The sequence below is a fragment of the Electrophorus electricus genome, chromosome 14 (assembly GCF_041902795.1).
Source record: "Electrophorus electricus isolate QZ-2024a chromosome 14, ASM4190279v1, whole genome shotgun sequence".
NCBI classification, from domain to species: domain Eukaryota; kingdom Metazoa; phylum Chordata; class Actinopteri; order Gymnotiformes; family Gymnotidae; genus Electrophorus; species Electrophorus electricus.
The window spans coordinates 5998498-6014978 of record NC_137510.1 but is presented as its reverse complement, the minus strand read 5'-3'; the positions used below and the strand labels follow the sequence as shown (position 1 = coordinate 6014978).

General features: G+C 40.4%; 1 protein-coding gene across 8 annotated transcripts in view; it reads right to left on the bottom strand.

Annotated features, from left to right (window-relative positions):
• Window positions 1-16481, bottom strand: part of kcnc3b (potassium voltage-gated channel, Shaw-related subfamily, member 3b) — a 77895-nt gene that overhangs the window by 14231 nt on the left and 47183 nt on the right. For 7 of the 8 annotated variants that reach the window (XM_027011709.3, XM_027011710.3, XM_027011711.3 and 4 more), the window contains 2 exons: window positions 9189-10170; window positions 7244-7432 (listed from right to left, as the gene is read on the bottom strand). In XM_027011709.3, coding sequence (XP_026867510.2) covers window positions 7244-7432; window positions 9189-10170 — 1171 coding nt within the window. Of the gene's footprint in view, window positions 1-5441; window positions 5463-7243; window positions 7433-9188; window positions 10171-16481 lie in introns of all 8 variants that reach the window. The other variant, XM_081696961.1, reaches the window with a different exon arrangement.

The following is a 16481-nucleotide window of genomic DNA, read 5'->3' as shown; positions in this document are numbered from 1 at the left end:
ATCAATAAACCTTAATTTTTATAATCTTTCAATCTTGAAAATATGCCTCAGAATGGGTTATGCATTGCTGCACTCAATGAGTTCAGATCAGCTGCTTTTTCTGATGCTTGTAGTTTGCAGCTACGTAGGTATCTAGCATTTTTTCCCCTCAGAATATCATAGATATCATTGATACACTTTACTTTCCTATTAGTATTGCACATTAGGAGAGAGCACCAATTTCACACACAGACATGTGATCCTTAAAATAATATATGGCAAGCTAATTTTCATAAATCTCATTTGAGTCCCACGCCGGAAAATGTGCCTGTTCTCTGTTCATTACGTCGGTCTAGTATCCAGTTATCAACCTTACTGAAGCAAAGCGGCGTCACTCGGTGATCATCTTTAGGGATTTCACCAACCCTCCCACACTTGACAGGTTGCGGCCAAACAAAATGTAAAAAATATTTTAAAATGTAACGGGAGGAACATTGATAAATATAACTGAATAAAAGTAAATTTTAACTCGCAAATGTACTCAAGTAAGAGTATAAAGTACACTCTTTTAAAACAGTTCTTAAAAGTACAATTTGTTCAAAAAGGTACTTGAGTAAATGTAACGAAGTAAATGCAACGCGTTATTACCCACCTCTGTGGGTAGGTGGGTTTAAAAGAACTGAGTGCATTGCACCCTGGTGCCTCTGCACTGCAGTGTACTGTAAAAGTACACCCAGTAACTCGCAATGTTAGTTTTGACGCAGGCTCTGTTAATAAAGACAGACACATGCAAGTTGAGGAAAAAAAAGTATACACAACCACACTAAGAACAGGTTTCAAAAATGTCCACCCTGAATGTTGTTTTAAAAGGTCTGTTTTTGGTGAAACAAAGTGCTGTTTTTCACGTGGACAGGACGCTGAAAAGTAGATATATCCAAATATATTCAAATATATCCAGATTTGTGTAAACAAGCCCCCAGACTGAGGGGCAAAGACACTGGTTTTTTTTTATGCTATTTCTAGGATTCTAGAATCCTCTTTTTATGTATATAATGTATATTTTGTATATGTGTATATATATATATATATATATATATATATATATATATATATATATATATATTGAAGTACTCATAATGCTACAAAGTTTAATTATGAGCAATTTTAAAGGTAAACTGCTACAACATCTCACTCATATATTTATTGATATGTATCTGTTGTTAGAAAATAAAAATTAAGTATCCTTAAAATTGATACATTTAATTGCAACCAATAATAGCTCAAATTAAATCTGGAATAGATTTATTACGAGGTTATTTATGCCTGTTCTAACCTAATTAACTCTGCTTATTTACTAAGATACATAATGTACTTTTGTACAGGATTTAATTACACTATAATTACCAAATACCTTAAACACTACATAATGAAGTGGCATATCACCAATGTTAAAAATGTAAATACCTGTAGCAGAGCACCTGCACCTGTAGTAATACCCAGCAATAGCCATATATTAACTATGTCTTATTAAAAAGGCCTAAGATCATAGAGTAAAGTTACTAGTAATATGTTAAATACCTACCCATAGTCACACTTTAGATATACTGGCACTTCACTGCTGGTCTGGATGCATATGGAGAATGAGATGAATATTAGTCACACAATGGAAAGTGAGAAAGTGAAAATGTGTGCGTGTGCACGCACACACATAAACACACAGACATGCAGAGGAACCGAGAGGTGTGCAAATATCAAAACCAGCTTTACAATACTTGCTGTGCTAGCAATCTACCACACCGACTACACTACACAAAGGTAGCATCAGGTATAGTGTTCACCAGTGATCCTAAACCCTGTTCCTGAAGGGCTATCTTTATGGAGAGAGTTTAGCACCTGCTGATCCATTCCGGGTTCTGAGAAGGCATTGATCAGGTTCAGTGTTAAAGGAGGGTTTGAGCTAAACTCTGCAAGAAATTAGACCTCAGGGGAGCAGGATTAGGAGTACTGCTATGGGAATGATAATGGTAAAATTATTATCTGGACTATCTGGACTAATGGGATAGGCTACCCAAGACTAACTGATCAATATTTGTAATAAAATCACTAAAACCACTAGTGTTAAATTAAGACTAGTTATATTTCTGAGTAGGTCCGAACTTTGTGCAAATATGAGTGTTGTAGAGCAGTGTTGTGAGCACTCATAAGCATTCATAAGGCCATAGGAACACAGAGTGATTAATGCTGTTCAAAGTACCATGTATCTGCATTATGTCCATGTGTGTTGATCGATGGCCATTTAAAAATGAAGAGGGCTCATATTACCCACAATTAAGTTATATTGATCTGACCACAACCAGAACACAGGTCGCTGTGACAATGGTGGGCGATGCAGTTTGTAACATGAGAGCTTTCTCAGAGACATATATAACTGCAGACAGGTCTTTGGAAAAGTGGCTAATCGGCTTAACTTTATTTCCTAGATACAGTGCCTTTCACACATAAAAGTGTAACTTACTGTGCTTCGCAGCAGAAATATAAAACATCAAATCCATGTATTTAAAACAATAAATTAGTAAAAAAAATTTAAAGGGGAAACCATTGAATAAAAATGAACATAGCATGACAATGATGACAAAAAAAGGAATAAGATCATGTTTAAATAAATATAAGAATAATATCAACTAACAGAATACTAATCTAAATAAAAATGTTTTAACTGTTTTTTTAATCTAGTAACAGTATGGACTTGACGAATATGAAGACTGCTTCACCAGTCTTTTTGTGTTTCATCCAGGGACCATTCAATAAAGCAGCACTTGATCTCAAAGGATGAGCTTAAGAACTACACTACCAATAATACAATTTATTTTTATTTTGGTGTGGTAATGGTGCATTCAGACAGCCCTCTGTAAGTTCAGATATTTCAGAGTTTACCACTAGGAAGATGCATTTGGACAGCTAAAAAAAGTCATAAATATCAGCTGATGAAGGACATCTGCGCAAAAAATGCTTCTTTAGAGGAAGAAACACGATGTTTAAAGAACCTTGGACACTTCTGTATTACAGTGCAATTTCTATCACCTCTCTCTCAAGAGATAGCACTATAGCAATAATTAGCACTATAGTAACATTATTACCGTATATTAATATTATTATTAAATATCAAACAGTAATATTATTGGTTGTGTAGTATTTTTTAAACTGATTAGCCACTTCATCAAAGATGTCAGCTGAAGTCATGTAGTATATGCATATATGTGAGTGTGTGTGTGTGGGTGTGGGTGTGTGTGTGTGGGGGGGGTGCATCATAATGTGTGTATTGTAAAGGAGAAATTTACAAGTTTCAAATGTAGAGTGCAAAAAGAAATAGGAGTAACCAATTAGGAGCAACTTTCCTACCTCGGGTTTCTGAGAACCACTCGAAAACAGAATAAAGTTGCATTACCCATCATTCATGAGCATCTAAATGGCAGGTTGTAATTTTGGGGAAGGGTTGCACAGAGACAAATAGTTTACACAGTACCGGCAATCAATTCAAAGGTTGTGCAGGAAGAAAGGAAAGAATTTATGAGATGACATTGATGTGAATATGAAACTACTAAGAAACATCTCTATTAACTTGGTGCTAAATAACTGAAAATGTTTTAAAACATATTACTAGTCTATTTGGCTAATGCATGAGAAACATCCATGAGATGATATGGATATGTTACATTGAGGTACTAAACTTAGATTATTGTAACAGAAGTAATAATTATATATATCTATATCTATATCTATGTAATACTGACCTTACTGAATATGTAGGATATGTGGGTTGATTTGTTTCTGCATATTTATTTGTGTAAGATATAGAGGCCAAAGGAGATACACACTAGATTTATATCAGAATAGATATAAACATGCACACACACACACACACACACACACACACACACACACACACGCACACATTCAAACACAGAATAGAATGTAGAGCACTAAGGACTTTTACAGCACATGAGCAGAACACTTTAACACCCAGAGCAATATGTGTGTGACTCTGTGTGTTTATGTGTGTGTGTGTTTGTGTGTGTGTGTGCATAATAAAACCCACTCTCATAATAATTTTTGTACTTCAACATGCACACACACAGACACACACGTAAATGCACACACACAGACACACACACAGAAATGTTATTTATTCTTCTTGGGTACCAGCAAAATGTCCCCACAATGTCAGAATTTCCAATTCCAGTTATTTCCAATGAAAGTGGGAACATTTGATTCACTTCCAGTAGGGATATTAGGTGCCACAATTTAGTCCATACACAAAGATTAAAATAACACACACACACACACACACACACACACACACACACACACACACACACACACACCACCCCATATTTAGTATTTATCTCCATATTTAGTGTTTATCTCAGAAATTAAGTATTTAAACAAACTGATGTATGTTTATGTATTTTAGCTTGCCCTGGACATTAAAGTGACACAGATGGCTTGTCCACCCTAAAGCTGCAGCTGGGTCAGATCTTAGGCTGGGCGTTAGGGTATTGGGGTTTAGAGTTGAGGGTGTTGGGGTTTAAAGTTCAGGGTCCTGGAGTTTAAGGTTCAGAATGTTGGGGTTTAGAGATCAGGGTACTGGGATTTAGAGATTAAGGAGTTGGGGTTTAGGGTTCAAGGCATTGGGTTTAGAGATCAAGGTGTTGGGGTTTAGGGTTTAAGATATTGGGGGTTTAGGGTTTAAGGTGTCATTGTTTGGGGAATGTACTTCTACTGTAAGGTCGTGCAGGTGGGCTTACCTTTTCTCTGTCAGTCTTTTTAAGAGTCTGTCCAAATGTCCCTGTGTCTGTCTGTCAACCAGTCAGCCACACATCAGTGTCTTTGCAACTCATACAACTTACAACAGCTAGTAAGACCTTACACAACATACAACAGTTGCTAAGACACCTACCCAGACATGTACACACACACACGTACACACACGCACGCACACACAAACAAACAAACAAATACACTTGTAGGGGGTCCTAAGCACTGGACTGGTGAAGTTGCTTGAGTGTGGTCTCATAATCATGCCCCACAAGCCCACTCTCTCAGACTTTGTACACCCCTTCCCATGGTGCACAGTGGTGCAGTGTCTGTAACACAGAATTATGTAGCAAATCATGTTGCAATGTTGAAGGGTTGGAAGCCTGGGGCTGACCTGAGGGATAACACTCAAACAGCCTCAGTTTATCCTTGACTGACCTTTGACCTTTATCCCTGGAGGGGCTTACCCAACCCATGGTCAAAGGTCAATGTAGTGGTCAGAGCAAGAACACACAATACAGAACACAATAAGCCACGTCAAAACACCACAAACACAGCACACGTGTGCTTACACACCCACACCCACACACAGAGCAGAGAGAACAGGTAACACTCAAAGAGGAAGAAGGATGAAGAAGCCCACATACAAACGCGTGATATGACACAACCTGAAGAGAGAGACAATACAGAGCGTGAGATAGCACCAGGCACACACACGCACACACACACACACACACACACACACACACACACACACACACACACACACACACACACACACACACATTCACACAAACACGTACACACATACGGAATCACACTATAATTTCAAATTTACTTAAAGTTGTTTGCATGTTACTGTGACGATCGCAAAGTGTTTCTTTCGCGTGTCCACAGTGGCCCACTTCCTGTCCTGCTCCCCTGTCAAATGTAGCCAGTGTAACTGCTCGCAACAACTGCCCTTACAGGGAGAGCAGGGTGGGTTTACACACTTGCTGCCTTCAGCACAGCAGTATAAGAGTGCTGAGTATGCTGTCCAGAACACAGTCTGGACCGCACCATTTATTTCCCTCATCTTCCCCTTTCGGCGCCTCCATGTGGATATCTAAAGCGGAAGGACTAAGAAGGCAGGGATCTGATTGGACCTACAGGGATCACGTTTGGTGGACTGGAGCAGACCTTGTGTGAAACCCAGCCATAACTCTTGCCCTGTTCATAAGTGAAACGTATCCACAAACACAATGTAATAATATACCCAGAAATATGGACTACACTGAGGCTGTTGGGGGGAGGGGATCAAAACAGCACTTATCCTTGTCTATTACAACTCATGCATATTTAGGCTATATTAGCCTGCATTGTGTTTGTGTGTGTATATGGGTGTAGTCACACGTACTGATGTATGTATCTAGGCATGAGGCTTTCCTGTACAGAACGGACCACCCACTGTGCTGAGCAGCATGCGAGCCGTGCGTGTATTTTTTTTTACCCCTTGTTTCTATGTCTGGTATCATAGTGTTGTTAGCTCTCAGGACTATGGTTTGACCCAGGGGGAGGCAGAGTTTGCATTGAGTTCCTAATGTAGCTAAGAGCCCTCTATCATACACCACTGCCCTGGGGGGGCTCGATGCCAGGACCATCGCCTGTAACGTGGGCACATGGTGTGGTGAGGGCAGCACAGATTTTGGAGGGTTTGCATGCAAATTTTGATACGAAGGGCAATTGGGGTTATTTTGAGGGTGGGGGGAGGAGGGTTAATCTGGTGTTCCATGAGAGGGGCTCTTTTGGTGGGAGGTGTTCGGCATGGGAGAAGGTCCCACGCGGAGGGTTGAGTGGTTGTGGAGGTGATGTGTATGTGTGTTTGTGTGTGAGAGAGAGGGAGAAGAAAAGAAAAGAGCCAGAAGATTAACCACCGCTGTTCATCAGTTTAAGAGAAGATATTAAAAAAAATGCGCGAGAGAGAAGGTTAGAAAAAGAGAGGAAAGAGAACAAGCGTTTGATGACGGAGAGTCAGAAAGAAAGAAACAGACAGAGGGAGCAGGAAATGCAAAGATCACAAAGGTAAAGAATAAACATAAACAGAGAAAAAGAATAAATAGAGATGGAAGTTTTAGATAGATGAGGGCTGAGATTGTAAAAACTGCTGTGTATATGGTATAACGCTCTGTGAGATGCCGTTGTGTCTGTATTGTTGCATTAAACATATTTATTAAATGATTCATTGAGAGAATGAAGCATGTAGAGATGCTTGGATATGCACATATGCATCCACATGTGTGAATTAAGACAACGACAGACTTTGGATTCTTAGTGCAAGAACCAACAGGCTCCCTGTTCCATTCAGCCTCCCCTCTGTGCTCAGACCTCCTGAGAGAAACAAGGAGTGCTTGTATGGTGTTGCGTGCACTTGCGTGGGCGGCGTACGTGTGGCACGTTAGGGTGCGCATACCTTTCCGGACGTTCCCGTCAGCGGGTCGGAACTCGCGTGTGTTGAGCAAGAAGCAGGCACGGTCCTGCTGGTAACGTTCTCGCGTGCGCCCCACTGGACTGCGCTCGTCCGGGCTCAGGACCTGGTCGATGGTGGGGCAGTCCTCGTCCGCCAGGGCTGCACTCGCTGCGTCACCGTTCTGCTTTGAGTCTGACGGAGCGGGGGAGGGGTGGAGAATGGAAGACGAGAACGGGAGAGAGAGCGGGGGGGAACGACAGAGAGAGAGGATGGAGGAAAGCATGACAGTGGGCAAGCAGAGCAATGCAGTGTAGGAAAAGGAAAAGACAAGGATGAGGAACAAGAGAACAAAAGAAGATTAGGAGGAGGAAAAATGAGTGAGGAGCAGAGAGGAGGAGGATGGGGATTAAAAGGAGAGGAAGATGAGGAGAGGGAGAATGCCAGGGTGCAAAGGGGAGAGGAAGATGAGGAGAGAGGAGGAAGAGAGTGAGTAGTAAGGAAAGCAGATCAGCAGAGGAGATTTGGAACAAGAGAGGGGTAAGTACTCATGCTGCTTTAGCTTCAGGTATGTAGAGTGTTTATGTACACACACACACACATACACACACACACACACACATATACACACACACACACATACACACACACACACACACACACACACACACACACCTCGCTGTCATCTCCTGCATTGTGAGGGAGACTGTCCAACACTGTAGTTCAAGTGCACTTTGATTCGAAGTGGTACAGCAGGCTGAATTTCTAGGGAGCAAGCTCTTACCTAAATGAACAGCATGATGTGATTTAGGGCATACATCAGTCCAACACACCTGATTCAAGTAAGCTAACTAGCAAGCTAATAACAAGAGAGAAGAAACCACATTGCGGTGAATGACCCATTCTCACCTCAGAGTATATTAATACTGTACAACTAATCCTGTAATACAATATATGGATACAAATATAGATGATGGTGATTTTTCTGAATATCTCTTTTTTTCCCAAAATAGAAAATGATTACATATGTCCAGGAACAGTGTTCAGTCTGTCTGGTCACAAAGCAAGTATTGAATCTAAGAACACAACCATTAGCAATCTGCAGTAATCTCATCCAGACAGACATTCAATTCAGATTTAAATCACTGACACTTAGAAATGAGTGCATTTCTAACCATAGATTTCAGCCATTGCTTATGAGGAAGTAAATTATAATGATAAAATGATAATAAATGAAAATCCTAATAACTAAAAGCCTCCTGGGCTTTTCACTGGCAGGACTGGGGCACTCCGTTCGTATGTGTGTGTGCGCATGTGCGTATAAAGTGTTTAAGCTTGGCAGATGGAATGCTTTGGGCTCATATGGACTTACCAGATGATCATAAATATGAAATCAGCTATTATGGAGGCATTGTGCCTCTTAAAACACACACACACACACACACACACACACACATACATACATACACACACACACGCGCACACACGTACACACACACGTACACACACACGTACACACACACAGTCACAGAGTACTTTATGCTGAGCACTTAAATGTTCTGCATTGTTTCACCATCATCTCTATTTGCACTGTCACTCTGGAAAATGCAACATGGTGCTACAATCCAATTTCATTAAATTTTAAAAGAGTGCAAGATCTAAAAGGACCTGAGCAATTTAACATTTAAAAGAAAAATTAAACCACAGAATCATCTATTAGTAAATAAATGTCCATCAGGTCCTTTTGAATCCCCTGTCTGAAATACACAATGAATGTAAATATATAGTATCAACGAAGCACACTGATAATAAACAGGAACACAGCTTGCTTTTGGACACTCCTCAGTGTGTGTCTGTTCGTTTGTGGTGAGTGTGTTGACGGACATTTTGTGTTTGTAGCTATATAGGCTCATACTAAGGACAGCCATATTGTGTTGGGCTTTTGCCTCACCTCTGTTTATCTCTATGATCTCCTCCTGAGCAAGGGGGCAGTCTCCTGTCAGCCCTGCTGACCCAATCACCCCACCCAGCACATTACCCAGGATCCCTTGGGGCGAGGCAGTGGCCATGGCGAGTGCGTCGGGCTTGCAGTAGTTGGGCGAGCCAGGCTGTGGCGCTCGCGGGATGTGCTTGTTTTTCTTCTTGGGCAGCTTCTGTTTGGCCATTGCTAGAGAGTAGTACATACCGAAGTTGTTGACAATGACGGGCACAGGCATAGCGATAGTCAGCACGCCCGCCAGGGCGCACAGCGCACCCACCAGCATTCCCGACCATGTCTCTGGGTACATGTCACCATAGCCCAGCGTGGTCATAGTGACCACAGCCCACCAGAAGCCAATGGGGATGTTTTTGAAGTCGGTGTGGTTACTGGCCGTGGGATCGTCTGGGTTGGCGCCGATGCGCTCGGCATAGTAGATCATGGTGGCGAAGATGAGCACACCCAGGGCAAGGAAGATGATGAGGAGCAGGAACTCGTTGGTGCTGGCACGTAGTGTGTGGCCCAGCACACGGAGGCCCACAAAGTGGCGTGTCAGCTTGAAGATCCGTAAGATCCGAACAAAGCGGACCACGCGGAGGAACCCCAGCACATCCTTGGCAGCCTTGGAGGAGAGGCCACTCAGTGCCACCTCCAGGTAGAAGGGCAGGATGGCCACAAAGTCGATGATGTTCAGCACGCTCTTGAAGAACTCTACCTTATCTGGGCAGAAGGTGACACGCATGAACACCTCAATGGTGAACCATATGACGCACACGCCCTCCACGTATGTCAGCCAGCTGTCCGTCACCACCTCGTACACAATCTTCTCCTGTGTCACGTTGCCCACTGACACATTCTCTGTCTTGTTGTAGATGGTGTTGAAGGCCTCGTGAGTCTCCATGCAGAAGGTTGAGATGGAAATGAGGATGAAGAGAAGCGAACCAAATGCCACATACTGCAGAGCAAAAAAGAGAAAGAGAAAAATTTATACATAAAAATAAAACACTCAAACATTTAAATAACTTATCGCCAAATTATTTTTTAAATACATTTTATTCATAATAAGTAGTCATATATAATTCATATATTTATATCTTTGTTTTAATTGGGGATAAAGACAGCATATGTATAAATGTTATTTTCTGAGGGAACAGCATTAGATCACAAAAATTCTATATAACATTTATATTAATTCTATATAATATTTATTTAATATTAATGGTTGTTCTGCTTGGTTGACACTATGGGTAGTACATCATCATTACATATGACTGAACAATGCATAATTGAGGAAACAACCCCAAAACCAAAAACATCTTAATGTGATGCATTATACCTCTGCACATGTAAGCTCTGCACATGAGCTAATGTAAAACACTACTGTGTAATACACTAACCAACTACTTTATTACAAACATCTACATTACACAGGCCATGGAATTCTGTCATATAGGTGCCCTTTATGTACAGTTTGATTCTAGTGTACATTTTACAGACTTCATCCCATCTGTTTGGGTGTACAATCTGCCCTGTTCATCACTGGTCAATCTCTGACCACAGGACCACTGCTCAATGGATATATTTGGGTGTCAGACTATTCTCAACACAGCATACACTGATTGCAGTACATCTGCATGAAATATGGCCAGCTGAAGTGTAGCAAACAGTCCTTTTTATAAAAGACAAAAGGCTTACTAATATGAACTGAATTTGACTATACTGACTATAACAAATTGCAACATACTCACATACAGGTGTCCATCAACTAGTTAGGCACCTCCAATAAAGTAGTTGCCAAGTGTAGTTTAGTTAATGCTGTAGTCCGAGGGTTGGTTGGTGCCACTAATTTGAGTGAGAGATAAAGCAAAAAGCTTCAGTGGGAGTGACCGCCAGTGTCCTGCTGCCATGATGTTTACCTGCCAGTTCATGCCAGGTCACTACATTCAGCTGGCCTGAGCAAGAATCAATTTTCCACAGGATGACACTCTCCCTTGTTATGAAGTCTTGGAATTGGTGTTGGGAATTAAAACTGGTAATATTTTTTGCCCCTGGAAAACATTAAGAGGTCCTAATAAATCATCAGGTGCCACAATGTGACTGGCATTCATCATAGCAGCTCATGTTTTTAATGCAATTTTCGAAAAAAGCCTTCTCTGGGTCCTGTTTTTTGAAAATGCAAGCAACAACCAGTCATGCTCTGACTGCAATATCATCTACACACCGTTTGCTGAGCTGGTCTACGTACCCTTAAATGTTCAAACTTGCTGTGCAGGTTTTTGTTGTTTTGGTCATTGATGTTTCCACTGTCATGTATGAAACAGTGCTTGTACAAAAGCAATAGCCACTACAACTCAGAAGTATCCATCTTTGATACTGGATGAAATGGAGTACGCTCTCACCATTTTATTCCATTTGCTAATTTTACACACCCTCTGGGTCCCTGCTGGGTCCTGATGTCAACTGCACCCATCTTAAATATCCAAGTCCTTAAGCCCTGTCTGGACTAACTATGCCAGAGAGCAAAGTGGATCTTCTCTGTCAGTGGAACTTTAGGGCAAAGCCTGCCTGCATTCCTAGGTTTAAGCTTCCCTCGTTCCCTCTCTCTCACCAATATAATTACACATGCACATGCACACACATACCTGTAAAATAGATTACACACACATACATACACACCTTTCATTTAAGGCACACTGATTTTCTCACATGTATGGATTTGCAGTGGGATATAGCTCTTAAAGAAGCAACACTAGAAGACTCGAGGGTACAAACTTAATTAGGACTTTCAGGGATTTCTAAGCACAGCTTCCATGAATGGGTTATGTGTCAAGATATGACACCTGTAATCACTGATGTCAGCTTTAGTCTCTGCTTTTCTCCAGGGCCTTGTGATGTTCTAAAGACTGCCACTTAGCCTATATGTGGAGTATAGTGTATGGTCTTGGGAAATGATCATTTTAAAGAGACATGTCTAATAGTGGAATGAGGAACAGAAGACTAAAAGAATGGGGTGGAATTCTCTTGGACACTCACACGAAAAGACATTTTTACCCACTACATGTATCAGCCTTTATAAAACAGATAGAGTGCGTGTAGAGTGAGAAGAGTGAGAGGAAGAAAGAAAAACACTCTCACACCACAAAGAGCAAAGAAAAAACATACCACACATTCATATTGGATACACACAAAGACATGCACAGTATGAGTGCTCCTTTTCCCCGCAGACACACACACACACACATATATATAGACGCACATATTTTTACACATATATACACACACACAATAATAAGACAATGAGAAAACAGGAGTGAGATTTCTCCTCCTCTTTGTGCTCTCTCTCTTGCTCCATTCTACACCTTTTGGGTTTGTCTTCCCCCATAGACCTTTACATGACTATTCTCCTGATTCTACAGTCGGTTTATGAGGAGAATTGTTAATGCGTTTGATGCCTGAAATCAGCACAAATTACAGAGAACGGAGAGAGGGGGAGGGAAATATTGAGGGATGAAGGTATAAAAATCAAATCACTGATAGGCAACTCTCACCATTTCTCTTTCTGTTTGTCTGTCTGTCTGTCTGTCTGTCTGTCTGCCTAGCTCTTTCAGCCTGACCTACTTAGAAACTATTTACTGCAGTAACCAGCTCTGAGTTCAGCCCCCTTTCCTCTTCTCTCATCCCTCTGTCCATCTCTCTTCCTCTTCCTCTTCTCATCCCTCTATCTCTTATCCTTTCACTCATCCCTTCTGTTGGCAATTCAACATTTCTCTATTTTCTGTCTCACCAATCGCTCCATAAATCCAGAATACCATGTAGTCAATAGAGTAGTCACATGTGTGTGTCTTACAATCTCACACAGTGCACACTGATGCAACACTACTATGCAGTACTCCGTTTTGGACAGAAGCTCCTCTTGGTTAACATACATACTAAGGCATATAATCCACATTAAACTGGAAGTATTTGTGTTTTGTTTGTGTGTGTGTGTGTGTGTGTGTTTGTGTGCACGTGAGCGTGCCTGTGCATGCACGTGCGATTAGACTGGAAGTGAGGAGGCATATTGATTTATTATCCTGATGTGAATTATGGAGCCATTCTCAAAATGACTTTATCTAAGCCTTTCAGGAGTGAGTTTTCCTACTTATGTGTTGTACAAATAGAATAAGTTTATTTCAATGCAGTATAGAGGGCTCATGGCAGAAATCTATACTGCTGTGCTGATGCTATAATGATGACTTCATTTTTTATTTTAGAAACAGAAGTCAATATGTGCAATTTTTACAATGACACTGTATATGTCTTTTGTTTTTTTACAAACTACTGAAGGAAGCTCAAACATGATTTTGTACAAAGCAAAAAATGAATAATGCAATAAAGAGTATGTCTCGAGACCAGTTTATGTAAGAAGTACCGCTGGATCCACTTTTTATTTTCATTTATTCAGTTTAGTTCAAATGTGTATAAGTCACCTTTTAAGGCCTCAGGGACATGAGTGCATTAGTATCAACATAACTGATAAACTAGGCTTTTATATGGATGTTTAATTTATGCAAATTATCAGGAATATTCTCAGTTTACAGGAAAGATAAACATTTATGTAAATTATCAGTACGGGGGAAGTCCTTGGACGAATTTGAATATTATGAACATTGGTGACAAGTAATGTCATAGTGGATCAGGTCTTGTTTCGACCTGAAGTCCATGGTAGATGGTGGGGAAACTTTAATCAAAGGGGGTAAAATGCTGAAGTTGGTGCTGTAAAAATACAAAACAAAACATCGCTGTAAAAATAGTTAAAACACACAAAAATATTTTAAAAGCAACATACATCAATGACTATAGAGAAACAACTAAAATACAAAGAAAACTATTAACTTTTGTCATTGTAGATCGGTACCCAAAGAGTGGGGACACGCTCCCGCCGGACCAGGACCGTGTCACGCACTTTCCTCGCTCGCAATCGCCTGTCTTCTGACAGGGTACACCTGCATCTCATTGACCTGCACGCGTATTTATACACCCACAGGTTCGGAAGGACGGCACTGCACATTAGTAGTTGAACTACGTGAATCTACTGGAGAGACGCTACTCCGCTCCTAAATATCCACTAGACTCGGCAACGCTACTTGGAAAGTATGAATAATAAAGAACTTGTGAATGGAACTTCACCTCTCGCTTCCTCTCTGCCACCCCGTCACACTTTAATACTTAAAAATTAAATACTAATAAATAAAATAAGGAAATGAACAATATATTTTAGAATATCCTACACATAGAAAAGCACAAAGCTAAACAGAATGTGAATTAGAGCTTGGTTCACTTAATCCAGAATATTGCTTGGGATGAGTGATCTAGATGAAGCATATAACTATAAATTGCCTAAGGCAGAAAGGCACTTAAAAATTAAAGCTGTTCTAAAAGATCATGTTATCCTCATTTTGGTGATTGTCATGACTCTTGGCAGTGAACAACCCCGTTGACTCAAAACACACTAATAATGGAAGAGCAACTGTTGAAAAAGCCTTGAGTTGCCTCCACTACATTTGTTCCAAGACAATAATTTTTCCACTTTTTTCTTAAAATGACATACAACAAAATTATTGTCCTTTGTAACTGACCACATGCTAGAGTGTCACAGCATGGCCCTCTTCTCCTAGGCTCCTCCCTGTGTTTGTGTGATGTTGACTGTAGGCCTTTTGTGTGTGTGTGTGTGTGTGTGTGTGTGTGTGTGTGTGTGTGTGTGTCTTTGTGGCCACACCCCTCCTGTGTCTTTGACAGTGTTTGACTGCCAGATAAGACCTGTGATTTGCTAACGTTGCTTTGTGTCGTTCAATTTCGATGTTTTCGTCTCGTGTTTTAGTTTCGTTTTGTGTACTGCGTTCAATAAACATTAATCTCGTCATGGCTCGTCTCTGCATCCTGCCTTGCCTCCCGTTACATAGAGAGTGCTAGAGTATTTATTTTAACTCTCAAGTCATATAAAATCTTCAGAAGGTCTGTTATATGGTAGGCCTGAAATCAAATTTCAGTGGTTCATTAAATTAAGATGCATAATATATTTCTTTAATTGGATAGATACTTCATGTTATTTTGCCAAGAACTGGAATGTAAGAGCTAGCAGTTTCTATAGCTATTAAGCACAGTGGGCTCATGAGTTGTTTTTTTTGCCCTAGCACTATCAGTAGTTATTTTGTGACTATGTAGATAACTCCATGTTATTGATTGACAATATTGAGCTAATAATAAGCAGATATATTGTTCAAAGTCCCAGAGAACAAAATCTAACTCATTAACTCATCCAAATATGTTTTATATTAAACATCCAGCAAAGTTTGAATGAAACAAAACAAGACAAAAATGTGTTTCATGGTTGGCCACTCCTAGCGTCCCTGTCTCCATGGTTTCCGTGTGTCATGATATTGTTTCATTTTCTCCATTCCAATTTCAGTCCTTGTTTTGGTTTTCACTGTCTTTTGTGCCACCTGTGTCTTGTTAACACTCGTTATACATGTATTGAAATCCCATCTGGTTCGCTGCTAGGTTGCTGGTCGTTTGTGATTCCTAGCCTCTGTGTTTGCTGTTAATAGTTTTATGTACTAAACCCTTATTGTTTGCTCTGCCCATGTTCTTTAGCCTGTGCAAGTTGATTGTATTTTTGTTACAGCCTGCATTTTTGTCATTTTGTGTTTTGTTTCATGTTGTTCATTATGTATTCCTGGACTCTTCAAATTTGCTCTATGACCCTGGACCACACTACAACTCTGATTATGGATTTGCCCTTAATAAATCTCACTATTCTCGTCTTATGTGTCCATCTTGTGATCTAATCTAATTAAAGGACTTACAGAATAAAAAGGTTTTATCTTTCTTCTTGAATGCGTTTAAATAATCAAGTCCTCAGGTCATCTGGAAGAGAATGAGTTTGGCGCCATGGCAACAGAATGCATCCTTTGTGGTCTTTAGTCGAGTGGTGGGCACCACCATCATGTTTTTAGCATCTGATCTGAGGGCACTTGAAGGTACATGCCTAGTAAATCATACTGCTGAGGTAAAGAGCATGCAAGCACTTAAAAGTCAAAAGAAAGATATTAAAGTCACTTCTAAATTACACAGGTAGCTAATGCAACTTTTTAAGGATTAGTATAGTATGATCCTAAAGGCCAACTGGCAATGCATCACAGTAGTTCAAGGATTATGGATTACAAATCCATAAATAATGCTGTTTGTGATCACATTGGATTTGAAATTATGGTTACTTGGGTTTGA